The sequence below is a fragment of the Meleagris gallopavo genome, chromosome 30 (assembly GCF_905368555.1).
Source record: "Meleagris gallopavo chromosome 30, MGAL_WU_HG_1.1, whole genome shotgun sequence".
Classification (NCBI taxonomy): Eukaryota; Metazoa; Chordata; class Aves; order Galliformes; family Phasianidae; genus Meleagris; species Meleagris gallopavo.
In genome coordinates this window covers 1,360,664-1,378,478 of record NC_139433.1, presented here as the reverse complement: position 1 = coordinate 1,378,478, position 17,815 = coordinate 1,360,664, and the positions used below count along the sequence as shown (strand labels likewise).

Genomic DNA, 17,815 nt, shown 5'->3' with positions numbered 1-17,815 from the left:
GAACCCCCGCCTCGTCCTGCTTCAGCTCCCCAGGTCCCCCCTCCCGGCCCCTCCAGGCCCCTCTCCGTCTCGGAACCTTTCTTCGGGCCGCGGCGCAGGGCGGGCCCTTAGGCGCTGGCACACGAACTTCCGGGATGTAGGCGGAGCTCTCTGACGAGCGGCAGAATCTACCAATAGAACGTGAGAACATTTCAGGCAGCATCCCGCTCAACCAATGAGCGGCGGAGGGGGGCGGGAGCCGTTCCCAGGAAGCGGCGGGCGGCGCGGACCCCGCTGTGTGTGCGGGGCGCTGAGGGCGGTGCGCAGCCATGTCGGAACGGAAAGTCTTGAACGTGAGTTCGGGAGGCTCCGGGATTCCGCCTGGGTGTGCCGGGGGTCTTCGGGCGCTCCGCTTCGTCCTCAGGGCGCTCCCGGCGGCTCGGAAGGTTCTTCGGGCCGAGAAAGGCCTCGGAGCTCCGCGGGCGGTGCTGGGGAGCCGCTTGGTGACTCTGTGCCGCTCTGTGCCCACCGCGTGCGCTTCTCTGCTCCGTCCCTGCAGAAATATTACCCGCCGGACTTCGATCCTGCGAAGATCCCGAAGCTCAAACTCCCGAAGGACCGTCAGTATGTGGTGCGGCTCATGGCCCCGTTCAACATGCGGTAAGAGGCGCCGTGGGGCAGAAGGAAGCGGCTGGAGGGGAGAGGAGTTGGTTTGGGTGTTGTTTTGCTTCCTCACTCTGCCAGGGAGCTGCTGGCAGCAGCGCTTAGAGGTGACCCGAGCTGGAAGAAGAGGGAGGAAGGAGAGAGAAGAGACACTATAGGTGATTTTGAGGTTGTAGGTGCCAGATTTCCAAAGGAGTGAATTTGAGCTGGCGTCTCTTTTGATCTCCTCTCTTAATGATGTGCTGTGGATTTCTCTTTAGCTGCAAGACGTGTGGTGAATACATCTATAAGGGGAAGAAGTTTAATGCCCGTAAGGAGACGGTTCAGAATGAGGTGTATTTGGGACTGCCCATATTCCGCTTCTACATCAAGTGCACGCGGTGCCTGGCCGAGATCACTTTCAAGGTGAAATATTTGCTTTCTGCTCTCTTGCTTCCTGGGGAGGCTGTGTGGTCGTGGGCTCAGTCTGATGGAGAACAGGGCTGTCCCAGCACAGGCTGAGCCTGAGTGCATTGTGGAGCAGAACAGGAGAGTGCAGGTGTTTGTCTGCCCAGCGGAGTGGATGAAATTGGGGAATCATAGCCACGGTGTGACTGGGGTGGGATTGCCCCAGCACAATGAATTTGCTGCCTTACTTTTCCCTTAGACAGATCCTGAGAACACGGACTACACCATGGAGCATGGAGCCACTCGTAACTTCCAAGCTGAGAAGCTCTTGGAGGAAGAGGAGAAAAGGATTCAGAAGGAAAGGGAAGAGGAGGAGCTGAACAATCCCATGAAGGTACTGGAAAATGCTCCTCTCTGCAGAAGGCAAACTCTCTCCTCCCCTGTCCACTGTACCCTGCTCAGTACATGACCTCATAGCTTCTCCAGACTTGTGAGGTATTGCTGTTTGCTCTCAGGAGGTTTCCTCCTGTGCTGGAATTTGCACCAGGCTGTTTTTTCCTATTGTGTCTGACTCAGAAATGATGGTGTTGATCCTCTGAGTGCTTCCTGCTCTGTACTACATGGGGAGGCTGTGCTAGACCTTACTGGCAGGCCTTGCTGCCTCGTGTAAACCTGGCTTCTTTATGCTCACCCAGGTCCTGGAGAACAGAACCAAGGACTCTAAACTGGAGATGGAAGTTCTGGAGAACCTACAGGAGCTGAAGGAGCTCAACCAGCGCCAGGCAAATGTTGACTTTGAGGCCATGCTGCAGCAGTACAAGGAATATGAAGAGGAGCAGAAGCGCAGGGAGCAGGAGGAGGATGAGCAGGAGATGAAGTGAGCGGGCTGGAAGCATTGCCACGTGTGTGAAACTAACCCTGTGGGGAAGGGCCACATCTTGCCATCTGCTCAGCACCCTGATGGCTGTGCAGTGAGGGCAGTGCCTGAGGGGTCTGAGATTGGAGGCTGTGTGGGTGGGGCGTAAACCTGAGGGCTGTGAACGGGAGGGGGTGGTTTGTCTTGCTGAAGTCTTTGGGGAGGAGAGAGAAACACAAATGCTGGAGGTGGTGTTGGTGTGGGCTGACAGCACGGCCTGGCTTGTGGGAAGTGTCCTCGTGGGGAGAGAGATTGTCTGCAGCTGCCTCAGGCTGCGTGCCACGGCGCTGCTGCATTTGGGCACTGCTTGAAGGTGACTTAAATCCAACCCCTGAGAATGTGGGTCCTGCTGCTGAATTCCAGCAGTAGGGGAGCACCGTACAGCAGGCAGCACAGGCACGGTGCTGCTCCTCGTGGTGGCGGGGCAGAGCCATCTCTCACCCTCAGCTCGTGCCCTGTGTCCCCGCAGAGCCATGCTGGAGCAGGCCCAGAACCGCCGGCTGCTGGCAGACTCCGACTCTGACGAAGAGCCTGCAAAACCAGGAACCAAACCTGCGGTGAAGGCAAAGCCTACAGACGTCCTGCAGGAGGTGAGCAGGGGGCGGAGGCTCGTCCTCCTGCCGCTCCTCCTCCCTGGGAGCAGAGCTGCCACCCTGGGCTCTGCACTGTTCCTTCCGTCCCTGCTGCCCGTCACGCATGAGCAGCTCAGAAAGCGTGCGTCCTGTGCACTGGGCCGAAAGGAGAGAGGGATCAATCGGTGATTTTAGTCTGTGGCTGCTGACAAAGGAGACGGCCTCAGCTGGGATGGAGCTCAGGATGCAGCATCCCTTCCCCTTCAGCCTTCTCCTGGCCTCGGTCCCCGCTCCAGCACCATCTCAGCCCTCCAAAGGTTACCACCAGTGAATCAACCGCCTGGGACGGCCTCTCCTTTGCTTTTCCTCCATCCATGTTGGAGACGAGCAGGACAAAAGAGCTGTCAGTGCCTGGCTTGCAAGGGAGGGATTATCCCCACCAACAGGGCCCCCTGCACTGCTGCTCTCTGATGTCGATCCGTGCCCGCAGGGACCTCTGTCCATTCAGATGAATCAAAGCAGCCGTGTCTATAAGCCAGGCTGGGGTTAATCCGAGCTGTGTTCCCCAGCCCTGTGCTGCTCTGTGGGCACAGGGGAGTTCAATTTGGCAGCAGGACCGCCTGCAGGCACGCCTGGCACCACCTGCACGGCCCTGTTCAGCTCCCTGTCGCCCTTGGGTGCTCCTTGGAGCTGTGCCTGTGTTTTCAGTGTCCCCTTCTCCCTCTGCCTCCCCATCACAATACCAAACATCCCTAATGCTCCCGCTCCACCCCGCAGGACCCTCAGCCCCAGAGCAAGAAGCTGAAGACTGAAAGCTGGGAGCGAAGCGTGGGCAAATGGAACAGCAAGTCACAGCTGGCTGCACTGGTGACAGCCAGGAAGCAGAAGCTGAGTGCCACCCAGGTTAATGGGGCAGAGAACCGAGGCACCACTACCAGCACTGGTAACTGTCCATGTGGGGTCTGGCAGCCCCAGTGCTCCCAGTTTGAGTTGCTGTGGGGCAGATGTGGCCCTGGTGGTGTCACAGTGGCGGCTGTCCCCGTTCCCGGCTGTCCCCTCTCCTGGGGGAGGAGAGCTGCTGGCAGTCAAGTGGGGGCAGCGGCTTCCAAAGGACACTGCAGTGTTCTGATAGAGCACCAGGAACCTCCACCATGGGGAAATCAGTGGGGTGTCACGGTGGGAGGGCTGCTTTGGGCTGGGGCCTGATTGTAAAACCTCCCAAAGTTTGGGAATTTGGAGCCGTGGAACAAAAGGAGCAGAAGGACCTAGGAAAGCAAAGGGCCAAAGGCTCAGGGGAGAGCAGATGAGATTGGTTCTGTGCTGGTTGGTCATAAGGCTTTGGTTCAGTGGGTCTCTGTGCCCCCAGGGGATCTATGGGGAGGGACAACTGCATTTCACCTTTCCTCATCTGCCCACTGCAGTCGGTGCTGCTGGAGGAGCAGCGTGTCTTACAAGGACCCTGAGCTGTGCACTCTGCTGTGCTGCAGCTGGCAGCTCACAGACTCGAAGCCGAGCTCCTCCTCTCCCACTTCCCCATGTCCAAAACCTCCCCTGGGAAGGGCTCACTGACCATTTCTGCTCTCCTTTCACCCTCCAGGCTCCCTGCCCGGCACTGTGAGCACCACATCGTCCCTCAGCTTGTTGGGAGCGTACACAGACAGCGAGAGTGACTGAGGAGCCCTGGGATCACACGTTGCTGCCCTGCCTGGCTGAGAGCACCCGCCCCAAAGCCGCTCAGCCCCACGGTGCTCCCACCCCACACATCCCGTCCTGCAGTGGGGCTGCGGGCGCCAATCCTGCACTTCAGGGTGACGCATCCCAGCGTGGTGCTGGGACGTACTGGGACCGTACAGGACTGTGTTCTTCGTCCTTTCTGCTGTCTCCAGCAGCCCCCCGCCCTCCTGCTGTGCTAACGGCGGTGTGGGGCCTTCCTACCCCCACAGGGGGACGTGAGCTCAGCGCTTTTTTGTAGCTGAGAACCCCCTCCTTTTTCTGCCCCCTCCTATGGGATCTGTGTGAGGCTGCTGGGGGGGAAGCAGTGGGGTTGGCTGTGCCCACGGAGGACCCCGATCAGTGAATAAAGGTGGTGTGTTGGAACTGCTTGTGTCTGCTTCATCAACAGAGCAGGAGTTCACAGGGCATGGGTGTCCTTTATAGGGTCTGCCCCACGGATGGGTCCGTGTGTCCGTTATGGCTCTAACCCACAGAGGGAGACCCTGAGCCGCGTTGGTCCCAAGCGGAGCGCGGTCCGGTGCCGCCGTCCCCTTTGTCAGAGCCCCCCCCTCGCCCCCCCCCCGCCCATGGCAGGGCCCTAATTAACGAAGCCATCGCAAATGGCGCTGGGGCTGCGGGGCTTTGTGGGGTGGGGGGGACGGCGCTCCGGTGTGGCTGACTTCTCTTCCCCCCGAGCTCTGGCCGTGGCCGCCCTATGGGACGGCGCACGGCGTCCTGTGTGCCCCCCCGTGTGCCCCTCCAGCAGGAAAGGGGTCTTTGTTCGGGAGAGCGGAGCGGGGCTGCGGTTGAGGTGCAGCGCGGGGGTCCCCCCGCCCCATATATTCTAGGGAAGGAATTGGGGGGGGATCCTCGTGCCCCTTATGCTGAGCCGGGGGGGGCCGCACCCCTATGGGACCAACAGATGTTGGGGTCCGCGGAGCTGATCGGTGCGGGGGGGGGCCGTCCGCCCCCAACTCCGATCCCCGGGGGTCCCGTGGCCGCGGGTCCGCTTTTGTCCCGGTGCCACTTTGATTCTCCCGCTGACCCCGGTTGGGTGGGGGGGCTCAGCTCTCCCTTCCCCCCATCCGCCCCCCTCCGGAGCATCACTGCGGGGCGGTACTGGGGTGGGGGGGCGAGGGGCTCCGGTCCGCGCTGAGAGCGGCGGTGACACAAAGCGGCGGCGGCGGCGGCGGCGGCGGCGGCTGCGGGGGGGTCCGGTGGTCCCGCGGTGCCGATGGCCAAATGGCTGCGGGAATACCTGGGCCGGGGGGCACGGCGATCCCCCCCCGCCCGCCCCAACCCGACTACAGCGGCGGTGAGCGCCGCCCCCACGGAACCGGCACCGGGACCGCCTCCCCCCGGCACCGGTTGGTGAGGGTGGGGGGTCCGGGTCGATTGGAGCAGGTGAGGAGGGGGCACCCCGGGGGTGGGGGGGGGGGAGGTGCGATGGGGCGGTGGGGAGGATGGGAAATGATGGGGTAACGGTGGGGAATTGGGAGCGGGGGGGTGGGGAGAGGTGTGGGGTCACCGCGGGGGGATTTGGGGGTGGGGCGGAGTGGGGAACGTGGGGGGTGGAGGGAGTGGGAGAGGGGATGGGGGAATGGGGGGGAATGGGGGGTACTGGGGGCTGGGAGAGGGAATTGGGAAGGGGGAGGTGGGGGGGTGGGGGGATTTGGGGTGGGGGATGGGGGAGGTCCGGGGGGGGGGAGAGGAGAGGGATGGGGCACAAAGGAACACAGCGGGGAAAGAGCTGGGAGCACCCGAGCAGGGAACCCGAGGGGGGGACGTGGGGGGGCTCCATGGGGGTCCCGTCCCACCGCTCTGTAGGGCCCCAACGAGAGCGAATACTCGGAGCCCTTCGATCAGGACGCGGTGCCCGAGGGTGGCAGTGAAGACCCCCGCGAGGCTGCAGGTGGGTGACACCGCACCGCGTCCCCCCCAACCCCCCACCCCCGTCCCCATAGGGGTCCCGCAGCCCCCATAGCCCTGCCCGTCCCCCAGGGCGCCCACGGCACGGCGAGGGGCAGCGGGTGAAAACGCAGCGGGGCCCGCAGCTCTACGACACCCCCTGTGAGGGATGGGAGAAGGTGGGTGAGGGCACGGGGGGGGGCACAGCTCGTGACAGCCGCCTGCCCCGCGATGACGAGCGCCCGGCCGATGAGTACGACCAGCCCTGGGAGTGGAAGAAGGATCACATCTCACGGGCGTTCGCAGGTGCCGGCATCCCGTGGACGTCGCTCCCACCCCATCGCCCCAACCCCGCAGCCTCAGCCCCATTGGGTACCACCCCACAGCCCCAGCATCCCTTGATCCCTATGGGTACCACCCCACAGCCCCACATTCTCAGCCCCTATGGGCACTACCCCACAGCCCCAGCATCCCTTAATCCCTATGGGTACCACCCCATAGCCCCACATTCTCAGCCCCTATGGGCACTACCCCACAGCCCCAGCATCCCTCGATCCCTATGGGTACCACCCCACAGCCCCACATTCTCAGCCCCATTGGGTACCACCCCACAGCCCTCACAGCCCCAGCCCCTGTGGATACCACTCCACAGCCCCAGAATCTCTCAATCCCTATGGGTACACCCCATAACCCCACATCCTCAGCCCCTATAGGCACCAACCTAGAGCCCTAGCAACCCTCAATGGGTACCACTCCACAGCCCCCACAGCCTCAGCCCCTCTAGGTACCAACGCACAGCCTCAGCATCCCTCAATCCCTATGGATACCACCCCATAGCCCCGTATTCTCAGCCCCTATAAGCACCACCCTGTAGCCCCAGCATCCGCAGCCCCTATAGGTACCATCCCATAGCCCCACAGCCCCAGCCCCTGTGGGTATCACCCCATAGCCCCAGCATCCCTCAATCCCTATGGGTAGCCCCAGCATCCTCAGCCCCCATGGGTACCACATTGGGGTGCTGAGACTCCTCAGTGGGGTGACAGCACGCTCTGTCCCTGCAGTGCAGTTTGAGAGTCCTGAGCGCTCCCCCAGTCTGTCCCGACAGCCACCACGCCCCCCCAGACCCCCCCCGGGCACGAGGCCGATCTGCCCACCCAGCCCAGGGCACGTGGACACCTCGCTGCCCCTGGAGAAGCAAGTGTGAGTGTGGGGGTCCCGTCCAAAGTGGGGTGGCATCAATCCGTAACCCTGACCCTGATCCTAACCCTGGCTCTGAACCTTTCCCTAACCCAAACTGATTCATAACCCTGACCCAAACTCAAACCCTAACTCTGACCCTAACCTGAACCCAAACCTGTCCCCTCACCCAAACCCTGACCCTGACCCTCACTCTGATCCTAACCTGAACCTAAACGTCATGGATGGCATGGACACGGCCCTGTGGGGGAGTGGGGGGTGGGGGTGGTCCCTATGGTTCAGATGGGGTAGAGGCCATGGGCAGATGGGTCACCAAAGCGGAGATGGGTCCCCATGGCATGGAAATCCCAATGGCACAGATGGGTCTCTGTATTGGAGATGGGTCCCCATGGTGGAGGCATGTCCCCATGGCAGAGATGTGTCCCTAAGGCACAGAAAGTGCTCCATGATAGAACTGGGTCCCCATGGCACGGATGTCCCCATGGCGCAGTTGGGTCCCCATGGCACAGATGTGTCCCCATAGTGGAGATGGGTCCCCGTAGCAGGGACATCCCAATGGCACAGATGGGTCCCTGTGGTGCAGTTGGCTCCCTAGGCACAGAAGATGCCCCATGGTGCAGATGGGTCCCCATGGCATGAATGTCCCCATGGCACAGAAGGTGCCCCATGGCATGGACAACCCAACGATGCAAATGGGTCCCTGTAGTGGAGATGGGTCCCCATGGCGCAGTTGGGTCCTCATGGCACAGATGAGTCCCCATAGTGGAATCGGTCCCCATGGCAGGGACATCCAAATGGTACAGATGGGTCCCTGTGGTGCATTTGGGTTCCCATGGCACAGAAAATGCCCCATGGCACAGATGGGTGCCCATGGTGGAGATGGGTCCCTATGGCATGGATGTCTCCATGATGGTGATGGGTCCCCATGGCATAGACATCCCCATGGCACAGGTGGGTCCCCATGGTGGAGATGGGTCCCCATAACACGGATGGGTATCCATGATAGTGATGGGCTCCCATGGCACAGGCATCCCTATAACACAGGTGGATCCCTGTGGTGCAGTTGGATCCCCATGGCACAGAAAATACCCGATGGCACAATGGGTGCCCATGGTGAGATGGGTCCCCATGGCATAGACATCCCCATGGCACAGGTGGATCCCCATGGTGGACATGGGTCCCCATAATGCAGATGGATCCCCATGGTGGAGATGGGTCCCCATGGCACAGGTGGGTCCCCACGGCACGGACACCCCATAGCACAGCGGATGCCCCACGGCACGACATCCTGCTGGCACAGATGGCTCCCCACGGCCCTTCGGTGCCCCACGTTGAGTTTGGTCCCCAGGCAGCGCAGGCAGGACGCAGTGCCCCACGTTGGGATGCCGGATGCCGAGCGCTGCGGTCACCCCACGGTGCCCCATACAGGTGGTACCACGGCCCCATTGGGCGCGCGGGCGCCGAGACGCTGCTGGCACTGTGCTGCGAGGGCAGCTTCCTGGTGAGGGACTGCGAGACCAGCCCCGACGACTACTCGCTGTCACTCAGGTACGCCGTGGGGCTGCCCTACGGGGTTGTGCGAGCCTGCGTAGATGCACACGCTGCCCCACGCCTTCCCTGCTCTGCCCCCCAGGAGCAGCCACGGCTTCGTGCACGTGAAGCTGACGCGGACACGGGAGCAGCACTTTGTGTTGGGCCGCGCTGGGGCCGCGTTCCCCTCCGTGCCCGAGGCTGTGCGGCATTACACAGCGCGAGCCCTGCCCGTCCGCGGCGCCCGGCACCTCTCCCTGCTCTACCCTGTGGCTGCACAGCCACCCTGAGCCCCGCGGTGCCGGGGAGCCCCCCCACGTGTTCCCATTAAAGGCTTTGGTACGTCTTGGGGCTGAACTCTATGGTGTGTGGGGGAAGGGGGGTGGGGGGAGTTCCATCCTGCTGCCCCATGGGAGCGCTGGGTTTGGGTTAGGGTCTGGCTTTGGGTTTGGGATTGGATTTGGGTTTGGTTTGAGGCCAGAGTCAGAGTTAGGGTTAAGGGATCAGGGTTGGGAGAAGGACTGAGTTTGGGTTGAGGTTAGGGTCAGAGTGAGGGTTAGGGTCAGGGTCAGGGTTTGGGTTAGGGGTCAGGTTTGGGTTCAGGTTAGGGTCAGAGTTAGGGTGTGAGTTTGGGTCGGGGTTAGGATCAGGGTCAGAGTTAGTGTTATGGATCAGGTTGGGTTGGGGTTAAGGATCAGGGTCAGAGTCAGGGTTTGGGTTGGGGTTAGGGTTGGTGTCTGGATGTGTACCCCCACACTGCCCAGCACTGGGGTTAGAACCACCCTTGGCCCCCCACTGCCCCATGCTCTGCAGGGGGGCTGACAGCAGTGCCCCCCAGGATCGGGCTGAGCCCTTCTGCAGGCACTGCGTGTAAAGGGAAATGAGGACACAGGACGGCACGGCAGCTTCACTGTAACTCAGGGGGCCATGGGGCCGTGCTGTGCCCCCCAGCCCCAGGGCTGCCCCTGCTCAGGGTCCCAGGGACAGCGGTTGCCCCCAGGGGTGGATGCAGGGGGGCAGGAAGGCGCCACAAGAAGACAGGAAGCGAGGTGGCAGGATGCTGCAACCCAGTGGGGGCTCTTCCTGTGTGAAGCAGAGCAGAGCGCATCACTCACACCCTATCCTTGCTGATACTGGGGGCTGTGGGGCACGGGGGGGCCACCTCTTAGGGCTGGGGGGATTCCACGCTCGGTCCAGCCCCCCTTGTACGCGCTGTCCTCCAGCAGCTGCTCCCTGGGGGCTCTTGTTCCTCGGGGTCTGGCGGGGCATGATGTTCACATAGATGTCTGAGGTGTCTGGGGGACAGTGGGGGCATTGTGGGGTGCAGGACAGGCACGGCCCCATAGGCACAGCCCAGCAGGGGAGCCTCCAGCCCCAGAGGCACCCAGTGGGGCAGCCAGGGGTCTGAAGGGAAGGGGGGAGTGGGGTATGGGGTGCACGGGCAGAGGGGTGTTTGCCAAGCGGGAGGGGAGTGTGGGGGATTGGGGCAGAGGGGGAGAGGGAGATTGGGGTATTTGGGGACGGCATCTGGGCAGGGGTGTGGGTGGGTGGGTGTGGGGTGAACGGACACGGGGTCTGTGGGCACAGCGCTGCTCAGGGTGGGGGGTTACCTGCCTTCCTCCTGCAGCACCAGCAGCCGAGGGAGATCAGCCCGATGAGCAGCAAGGTGCCCCCCGCAGCCCCCCACAGCTTCCACACCAGCTCTGCAAGCACAGCCAGCTGAGCTGCCGCCTCACTGCCACCAGCACCAGGGGAGGGACATGGGGGACAGTGGGGACACGCATACCTGCCCCGTGCACTCCATCAGCTCCTGCAGCAAAGCGAAAGCAGAGTCAGAGCTGCGCTGTCCCCATCCCCACTCCATCCCCGCTGTGACCCTGCAAGTGCTCGGGGATGTGCAGCCATCCAGAGACCCCACATCACCAGTAATGCTCCTGGGGGTCCCACGTCCCCCAGACCCCACTAAATTCTGCCAGGGGTGCCCAGGGGAGCAGCAGAACACAGCCCACCCCCTTGTGCCTCCCGGATACCTGCGCTGACGTGGAGCAGCGTGCCATTCCCAGTGGTGGTGTTGAGGTAGGGCTTCTCAATGGTGAAGCAGCAGACATAGCATCCTGCATCGCCCTCCTGTGCCCCATGGAGGCTGAGCTTGGCGTGGGGTGGGCTCCATGCGAGGTGGAGGCGGGGGGTGGCACAGGGCAAGACAGCGGCTTTGGGATGCAGGCGGGTGCTGCACAGCACCTCGTGCTCCCCGTCCTTCAGCCATGTGATGCGGGCCATGGACCACGGCTCTGCTGTCACCAGCTGGCACCGCAGGGACACGTTGGTTCCCGCTGTCACCTGCAGCTCGGCCGGCTCCTGGCTCACCCGCAGGGCTCCCACTGCTGGGAGCAGCACTGGGGTCACCACGAGGCTCTGGGGGATGATGGCCGGGCACGTGGCTCTTCCCGAGGTCCCCCAGTGCCACCACGGCCCCGTTGCTGTTGATGGGGACGCTGGGACGCCCTCTGTCCTGCTTGTGTGTTCTGCTTGGCCACAGCCACTGCCCACACATGTCCCCATCCTGTCCTCACTGCCGCTGTCCCCTTCCTGTTCACACCAGCTCTCTTTCCTCCCCACGTCCCCTCACCCATCCTCTCTGCCTCTGCCGTGCCCCCCACCCCACAGCCACTGTTCCCATCTCTGTCCCCGCTCTGTCTGGGTTGGATGTAGGAGCACTGAGAGGTGAGGTGCTGGCACAGCTGCCAAGGGGGTGTGTGTGGGGGTCACTGTACCCGGAGGGGCTGAGAACTGCAGAGATGTGGCACATGGGGACGTGGTCAGCAGCACGGGGGGATGGGGTGGGGGTGGGGTCTGAGTTGTCTTTTCTGACCCCATCCTGTCCTCATGTCTGTCTCTGTCCCAGACCCCTCCCTGCACCTCTCCACCCTGAGGACACACACCCCTGGCAGCCCCCCATCCCAGGCTGATCCCCACAGCCCCTCCATGCCCTCCCATCCCCACCCCACAGCCCCAAGTCCCCCAACCCCCTCATACCCCTATTACTCACCACCGAGGAGGAGGATGAGCACCCCAAACCCCCACATCCCCACATAAGCACCATCCCCACGGCTCCTTTGTCCCCATGAGGACCCCATCCCTGAGCTGTCCTCTCCGCTGTCCCTGCAGCATCCGGTCTGCTTGTCACCCTCACCGTGACGCCACGGCTTCCTGCTGCAGTGCAGGTAGCTGTATGGGGTGGGGGACAGCGCAGTGTCACATCCCGACCCCACGGCACACCCTGAACCCACAGCACACCCTGACCCCCATCAGACCCCAACCCCCATCAGACCCCAACCCCACATCCTACCCCAGCACCCAGCACGAGGACTGAGCTGACCCAGACGTGCCACCATTCCGTGACCCCTCCTTTGGGGGCACATCCTGACCCCAGAGCACTGCGGCCCACGTGACCTCACGGTGACAACCACGAGGGTGGGGGTCCCGCTGGGGGCTCCTTCCCCTCCCCAGATGCTCACATCCTGCAGCCTCCCCTGTCCCCCCATGCCCTGGGGTTGGGGGCCCCATTTCCCCGGGAGGAGGCTGAGATGTGGGGGGGAAGCGGGGCCTGAATGCGGCGGTGCCGCTCAGCCCCTCCTGAGGGGCTCAGCCCTGCGCTGGGGGGGCCTGGGCCCTCTGGGTGAAGCACGGGGCCTACACGGGACTACATATCCCAGCAAGCCCCGCGCCCGCCCTATGGCAATGCGACGTATCCCAGCACGCCCCACGGCCGCACTACACTCCCCGGCATGCCCCGCGCCCGCCCGCAGCCAATGCTACGTATCCCAGCACGCCCCGCGGCAACGCGACCTATCCCAGCACGCCTCGCGGCCGCACTACACGTCCCAGCATGCTGCGCGGCCCAACGCCGGCAATAGGGCGCATCGCAGCGTGCTCCGAAGGCGGACTACGCTTCCCAGCATGCCCTGCGGGCGGGGCGGAGCGGGGACGGAACCGCTCCCCTTTTGTTGGTGCCGGCAGGGCCTGGAGGCGGCGGGGGCGGCCCGGTATGGGCGACCAGGTGGGGCCGGGCCGGGTATGGGACAGGGCTTGGGGGGGATGGGAAAGGGATGGAGGGAGTTGGGATGAAGGGAGAATGGAGGAGTGGGGATGAGGGGGGTGGGGGGTAGGGATGGAGGGATGGGGATGGAAGGATGGAGATGGAGGTGGAGATGGAGATGGAGGGATGGAGGAGGGAGGGGATGAAGATGGTGAGGAAGGAGGGACAGGTGTGGGGGAATAGGAGGAGGGCTGGAGGGGGGGGATGAAGGGGTTAAAGATGGAGGCGCAAAGGTGTGGGCAGGGGCTGCTGGGAGCTTCTCCACCCTCTCCCCCCCCAACCCCCCCAAGTCCTGCCTGGCTGCACAGCAGCAGTGCTGGTGTGTCCCTCCCCCATGCCCCCCCCCCAGCTGGCAGCTCGCCCGCACTCACTGCCAAGTCATTGCTGTGTCTGTGCTGCGTCCCGTGAGGTCGGGGATGTGGGGCTGAGGGGACGCTGGGGGTGGCTGAGCTCAGAGGGGATCCAGGAGGACACTGACAGTGTGGGCCCCCCCTTCCCCCCCCGGGCAGGAAGCGCTGCGGAAGATCATCACCACTTTGGCTGTAAAGAATGAAGAGATCCAGAACTTCATCTACTCCCTCAAGCAGATGCTGCAGAATGTGGAGGTAACTCAACGCCCCGCGTGTGTCCCCCCCATCACCAACACTGCCACATGGGGGTCCCCTGTGGGGACAGAGTGAGGAGTGGTGCTCATGGCCGCCTCCATCACATGCTGACCTGTGCTGTCACCACCAGGACAATTCTGCACGAGTGCAGGAGGACCTGGAGGGGGAGTTCCAGTCGCTGTATGCGCTGCTGGACGAGCTGAAGGACAGCATGCTGATGAAAATCAAGCAGGACCGCGCCAGCCGCACCTACGAGCTGCAGGTGAGCGCCCGCCCTGCCCACCCACTGCCTGCCCCCACCACACACTGCAGCTCTGTGTCCTTCAGGCTCAGCTGGCGGCGTGTGCCAAAGCGCTGGAGAGCTCAGAGGAGCTGCTGGAAACGGCCAACCAGACCCTGGCGACGGCCAACAACCACGACTTCGCCCAGGTGCACAAGCTGGGAGCTGCCACCCATCCCTGCCCGGCTGCCCCAGCACTGTGTGCTGGAGGTGGGGGCTGGGCCGTGCTGTCCCCCCTTCTGGCTCGTGCCACTCTGGCTGTGCTCACCCCAGGCGGCCACGCTCCTCTCTTTCTGTGCTGGGCACTTCGTTAACTCTGGGCTGGCTTTGCCCGCTGCCAGGCTTGGTTAGGACCTGGGACCCCCCCATACCACCCAGAGCCTCAGGTGCTGCGTGGCACCTTCTGTTATCCGAGATAAAGGGATGTAAGTGCACCGGGGTGGGGACATGGGGATGCTGCACTGCATGGCACGCCGGTGGGCGCAGGGGACGCTGTGCTGTGCGGGTACTGCTGTGGGGATGCAGGGATGCTGTGCCATGTGGGTGCCACTGCAGGGATGCTGCAGGGATGCTGTGCTGTGAGGCCACGATGTCAGGACACGCTGCAGCACGCTGGCTCCTGGCACTGCTGTCTCACCTGCTTTCTTTTTCTCCTCTTTCTCTCTGCGCTCTCCAGGCTGCCAAACAGATCAAGGATAGGTACGGTCCCCCCGCTGCCCCCCATGCCCCACTAACCCGCAGCGTCGGCGTCTCCCCACCCTCACCCCACAGCTACAGAGGGGGGGATGCGGGTGTAGGGCGCTGCCCACCCTCCTCAGATCCCTCCTGGCGGTCGGGGGATGGGGGTCTGGGTCCATCTCCCAGCCTGGCTGATGCTTTGTCCCCGTGTCCCAGTGTGACGATGGCTCCCGCCTTCCGCCTCTCGCTCAAGGCCAAGGTGAGCGACAACATGAGCCACCTGATGGTGGATTTTGCCCAGGAGCGCCGCCTGCTGCAAGCCCTCGCCTTCCTGCCAGGTACCCCCACGGGAGGGGGGTGTGGGGATGTGGTGGTGGCCTTTGTAGAAGCACAGAAGGCTCAGTGGGAGCTCTGGGGCTGGGGTTCGTGGGGCAGCGTGCCCAGAGGTGCTGCATCCGGGGAGCTCTGGGTGCCACGCGTTCAGGTTTCAGTAGGTGCTTTCTCAGGGGTGTCAGCCCTCCCATCACACCACACCTGGGGGTGCCCTGTTGGGCAGGGGGGTTGTGATGGGGAGGGGGGGGACTGACCGTGCTGCTCCTCCCGGGCAGTGCCGAGCACCCCTGAGATCGACCTGACGGAGTCACTGGTAGCCGATAACTGCGTGACGCTGTCCTGGCGGATGCCTGATGAGGACAGCAAGATCGACCACTACGTGCTGGAGTACCGCAGGACCAACTTCGAGGGGCCGCCCCGAGCCAAGGAGGAGCAGCCCTGGATGGTGGTGGAGGGCATCAAGGGCACTGACTACACTCTGTCTGGTGAGGATGCGGGGCCGGTTGGTGTGGAGCAGAGCTGTCCCAGCGCTCCCAGTTTGTCACCTCGCTGTGTGTGTCCTCAGGGCTGAAATTTGACATGAAGTACATGAATTTCCGAGTGCGGGCGTGCAACAAAGCCGTGGCTGGGGAGTTCTCTGAGGCGGTCACTTTGGAGACGAGAGGTGGGCGCCGGCGGGGTGGTACCTGGTGCGGGGTGGGGTGGGGGTGGCACTGATGGTGGCTGTCCCCAGCGTTCATGTTCCGGCTGGATGCCAGCACGTGCCACCAGAACCTGCGCGTGGAGGACTTCAGCGTGGAGTGGGACGCCACGGGCGGAAAGGTGCAGGACGTGAAGACACGTGAGAAGGATGGGAAGGGCAGGACTGCATCGCCCGCCAACTCCCCCGCCAGGTAACAGCACCCCACTCATCTCCAGGTGATGGTGGTGGCACCGACCTCACCGCCATCCCTCCATCCCAGGGCTGTGCAGTCACCCAAGCGGATGTCGTTGGGCCGCGCTGGCAGGGATCGCTTCACCGCCGAATCCTACACGGTGTTGGGTGAGAGCAGCAGCCACGGCTTGAGGGGGGGAAAACGTGGGGCACGGAGAGAGGGGGGGGGACGTGGCAGCCGTGTGCCCACAGGTGACACGTTGATCGATGGTGACGACCACTACTGGGAGGTGCGGTACGACCGTGACAGCAAAGCGTTCGGTGTTGGGGTGGCGTATCGCAGCCTGGGCAAGTTTGATCAGCTGGGCAAGACGTCGGCGTCGTGGTGCCTCCACCTCAACAACTGGCTGCAGGTCAGCTTCAGCGCCAAGCACGCCAACAAGGCCAAGGTGTTGGATGTGCCCGTGCCCGACTGCATCGGCGTCTACTGCAACTTCCATGAAGGTGGGAGCTGCTCCTGGGATCGAGTGTGGGGTGATGCACGTGTGGGGCACTGCTGGGATGGGTGGATGGGCAGAGGTGGAGCTCTGTGCCCCACGTGTGTGCCCCTTGCATGTCCCTAAGTGTGCTCCACGTGTGCTCATATGTGCCCCCCCATGTGCTCCATATGTGCCCTTATGCGTGTCTCACACGTGCCCCTGTGTGCCCCCACATGTGCCCCTCTATGTGTCCCACATGTGCCCATGTGTGTTCCATGTGTTCCCCATGTATGCCCCTCACGTGCCCTCCTGTGTACTCCATACGTGCCCTTACGTGTGCCCCACACCTGCCCATATGTGTGCCCCCATGTGTCCCACATGTGCCCCTGTATGTGCCTCAAGTGTCCCACATGTGCCCACGTGTGCCCCACATGTGTCCCCCTGTATACTCCATACATGATGTTATGTGTGCCCCACACGTGCCCCTATGTGTGTCTCATATACGCCCAACACGTGCCGCTTATCTGTGCCCCACGTGTCCCATATGTGCCCCTATGTGTGCCCCATCCATGCCTCTGTGTGTGCCCACATTCGCCCCATGTGTGCTCCATGTGTCCCCTTTTGTGTCCCATGTGTCTCCATGTTCCCCATACGTGCTCCCCTGTGTGCCCCATATCTGTCCTACAAATGCCCCACTGTGTACCCCTGTATGTGCCCACATGTGCCCCTGTGTGCACGTGTGTCCCTAGGTGTGCCTCATGTATGCCCCACGTGCCCCATGCATGCCCCACACATGCCCCTATGTGTGCCCCACGTCCCTGTATGTGCTCCATACATTCCCCCTCTATCTGTGCCCCTGAGTGCTTTCTGTGTGTGCCCCATAGGTGCCCATGTGTGTGTTTCACATGTGCTGCTCTGTGTGCCCCACGTGTGCCCCCTTTTGTGCCCCACATATGCCCCATGTGTGCCCCACACATACCCATGCGTGCCCACAGGATTCCTGTCCTTCTACAACGCCCGCACCAAGCAGCTGCTGCACACCTTCAAGGCACGCTTTGCGCAGCCGGTGCTGCCAGCCTTCATGGTAAGGAGGGCTTGAGGTGGGGGAGAGCTGTGGGATCGTGGGGGGTTGTGAGGGGTCCCAATGCCCAACGCTGCCCCTGTGCCCCCCAGGTTTGGTGCGGCAGCTTCCACGTCTCCTCGGGCCTGCAGGTGCCCAGCGCTGTGAAATGCCTCCAGAAACGCAACAGCGCGGCCAGCAGCTCCACGGCCAGCCTGCCCTAAGAGCCCCAGCGACCCCCCCGGGGCAGAGCACTGAATGTACCCACCACCACCCCATAACCACAACCCCCCCCTCCCCTCACCCCATCACACTCTGTCCTCGCCACGCTCCAGGCGCTGGGAGGGAGGTGGGGGATGTCAGCCCCCCCCCAGACCCTCGTGGGATGCTGGGTTGGGGTGCTGGGGCACCTGTGACCCTCAGGTCCCTCCCCCGTGAGCCCCCCCCCAACACTGGCACAGGGCCGGGCTCGCTGCCCCCCCACAGACAGCTGCTTCTGGCCTTAATAAAGCGGGATAGAGGTGTGAGCTGCGTTTGGGGAC

The 17,815-nt window shown here is 63.3% G+C and overlaps 4 protein-coding genes across 6 annotated transcripts; 3 read left to right on the top strand and 1 right to left on the bottom strand.

The window, feature by feature from the left end:
• Nucleotides 1-195: 195 nt before the first annotated feature.
• Nucleotides 196-4,614, top strand: YJU2 (YJU2 splicing factor homolog). Its single transcript, XM_010724836.4, has 8 exons — nt 196-332; nt 539-639; nt 903-1,047; nt 1,289-1,423; nt 1,725-1,906; nt 2,415-2,535; nt 3,295-3,460; nt 4,115-4,614. The coding sequence occupies exons 1-8, from the start codon at nt 309-311 to the stop codon at nt 4,189-4,191; spliced, it is 951 nt and encodes a 316-aa protein (XP_010723138.1). The 5' UTR covers nt 196-308; the 3' UTR covers nt 4,192-4,614.
• Nucleotides 4,615-5,362: 748 nt separating this feature from the next.
• SHD (Src homology 2 domain containing transforming protein D) lies at nt 5,363-9,194 on the top strand. The gene is given in 7 exon segments (XM_085211733.1): nt 5,363-5,507; nt 5,510-5,634; nt 6,058-6,142; nt 6,232-6,444; nt 7,200-7,338; nt 8,764-8,883; nt 8,969-9,194. Coding segments are annotated over 7 exon segments (912 nt in total). The 5' UTR covers nt 5,363-5,464; the 3' UTR covers nt 9,156-9,194.
• Nucleotides 9,195-9,504: 310 nt separating this feature from the next.
• Nucleotides 9,505-12,101, bottom strand: TMIGD2 (transmembrane and immunoglobulin domain containing 2). Of its 3 annotated transcripts, XM_085211715.1 has the most exons (5): nt 11,915-12,101; nt 10,896-11,249; nt 10,652-10,675; nt 10,476-10,568; nt 9,505-10,160 (listed from the first exon to the last, which is right to left on the bottom strand). In XM_085211715.1, the coding sequence occupies exons 1-5, from the start codon at nt 12,000-12,002 to the stop codon at nt 9,973-9,975; spliced, it is 747 nt and encodes a 248-aa protein (XP_085067841.1). In that variant the 5' UTR covers nt 12,003-12,101; the 3' UTR covers nt 9,505-9,972. The 3 variants fall into 3 exon arrangements, with proteins under 3 accessions (XP_085067841.1, XP_031412975.1, XP_010723136.1); XM_031557115.2 differs by lacking the exon at nt 11,915-12,101 and having other exon boundaries at nt 10,896-11,705; XM_010724834.4 differs by lacking the exon at nt 11,915-12,101 and having other exon boundaries at nt 10,038-10,160; nt 10,480-10,568; nt 10,896-11,704.
• A 679-nt stretch (nt 12,102-12,780) lies between these two features.
• Nucleotides 12,781-17,800, top strand: FSD1 (fibronectin type III and SPRY domain containing 1). The gene is made up of 13 exons (XM_085211359.1): nt 12,781-12,925; nt 13,474-13,569; nt 13,700-13,831; nt 13,897-13,998; nt 14,526-14,548; nt 14,744-14,865; nt 15,136-15,345; nt 15,426-15,524; nt 15,594-15,753; nt 15,823-15,902; nt 15,987-16,238; nt 17,209-17,297; nt 17,387-17,800. The coding sequence occupies exons 1-13, from the start codon at nt 12,914-12,916 to the stop codon at nt 17,495-17,497; spliced, it is 1,488 nt and encodes a 495-aa protein (XP_085067485.1). The 5' UTR covers nt 12,781-12,913; the 3' UTR covers nt 17,498-17,800.
• The last annotated feature ends 15 nt before the right edge of the window (nt 17,801-17,815 follow it).

Coding starts and splice junctions, on each gene's coding strand:
- YJU2 (XM_010724836.4), top strand. CDS start 309: ATGTCGGAACGGAAAGTCTTGAAC. Junction 333..538: donor CGGAACGGAAAGTCTTGAAC/GTGAGTTCGGGA, acceptor CCGTCCCTGCAG/AAATATTACCCGCCGGACTT. Junction 1,907..2,414: donor GAGGATGAGCAGGAGATGAA/GTGAGCGGGCTG, acceptor GTGTCCCCGCAG/AGCCATGCTGGAGCAGGCCC.
- TMIGD2 (XM_031557115.2), bottom strand. CDS start 11,427: ATGGGGACATGTGTGGGCAGTGGCTGTGGCCAAGCAGAACACACAAGC. Junction 10,569..10,651: donor TGATGGAGTGCACGGGGCAG/GTATGCGTGTCC, acceptor CTGTGCTTGCAG/AGCTGGTGTGGAAGCTGTGG. Junction 10,161..10,475: donor GTGCTGCAGGAGGAAGGCAG/GTAACCCCCCAC, acceptor ACTGTCCCCCAG/ACACCTCAGACATCTATGTG.
- FSD1 (XM_085211359.1), top strand. Junction 13,832..13,896: donor GCCGCACCTACGAGCTGCAG/GTGAGCGCCCGC, acceptor TGTGTCCTTCAG/GCTCAGCTGGCGGCGTGTGC. Junction 14,549..14,743: donor GCCAAACAGATCAAGGATAG/GTACGGTCCCCC, acceptor CCCGTGTCCCAG/TGTGACGATGGCTCCCGCCT.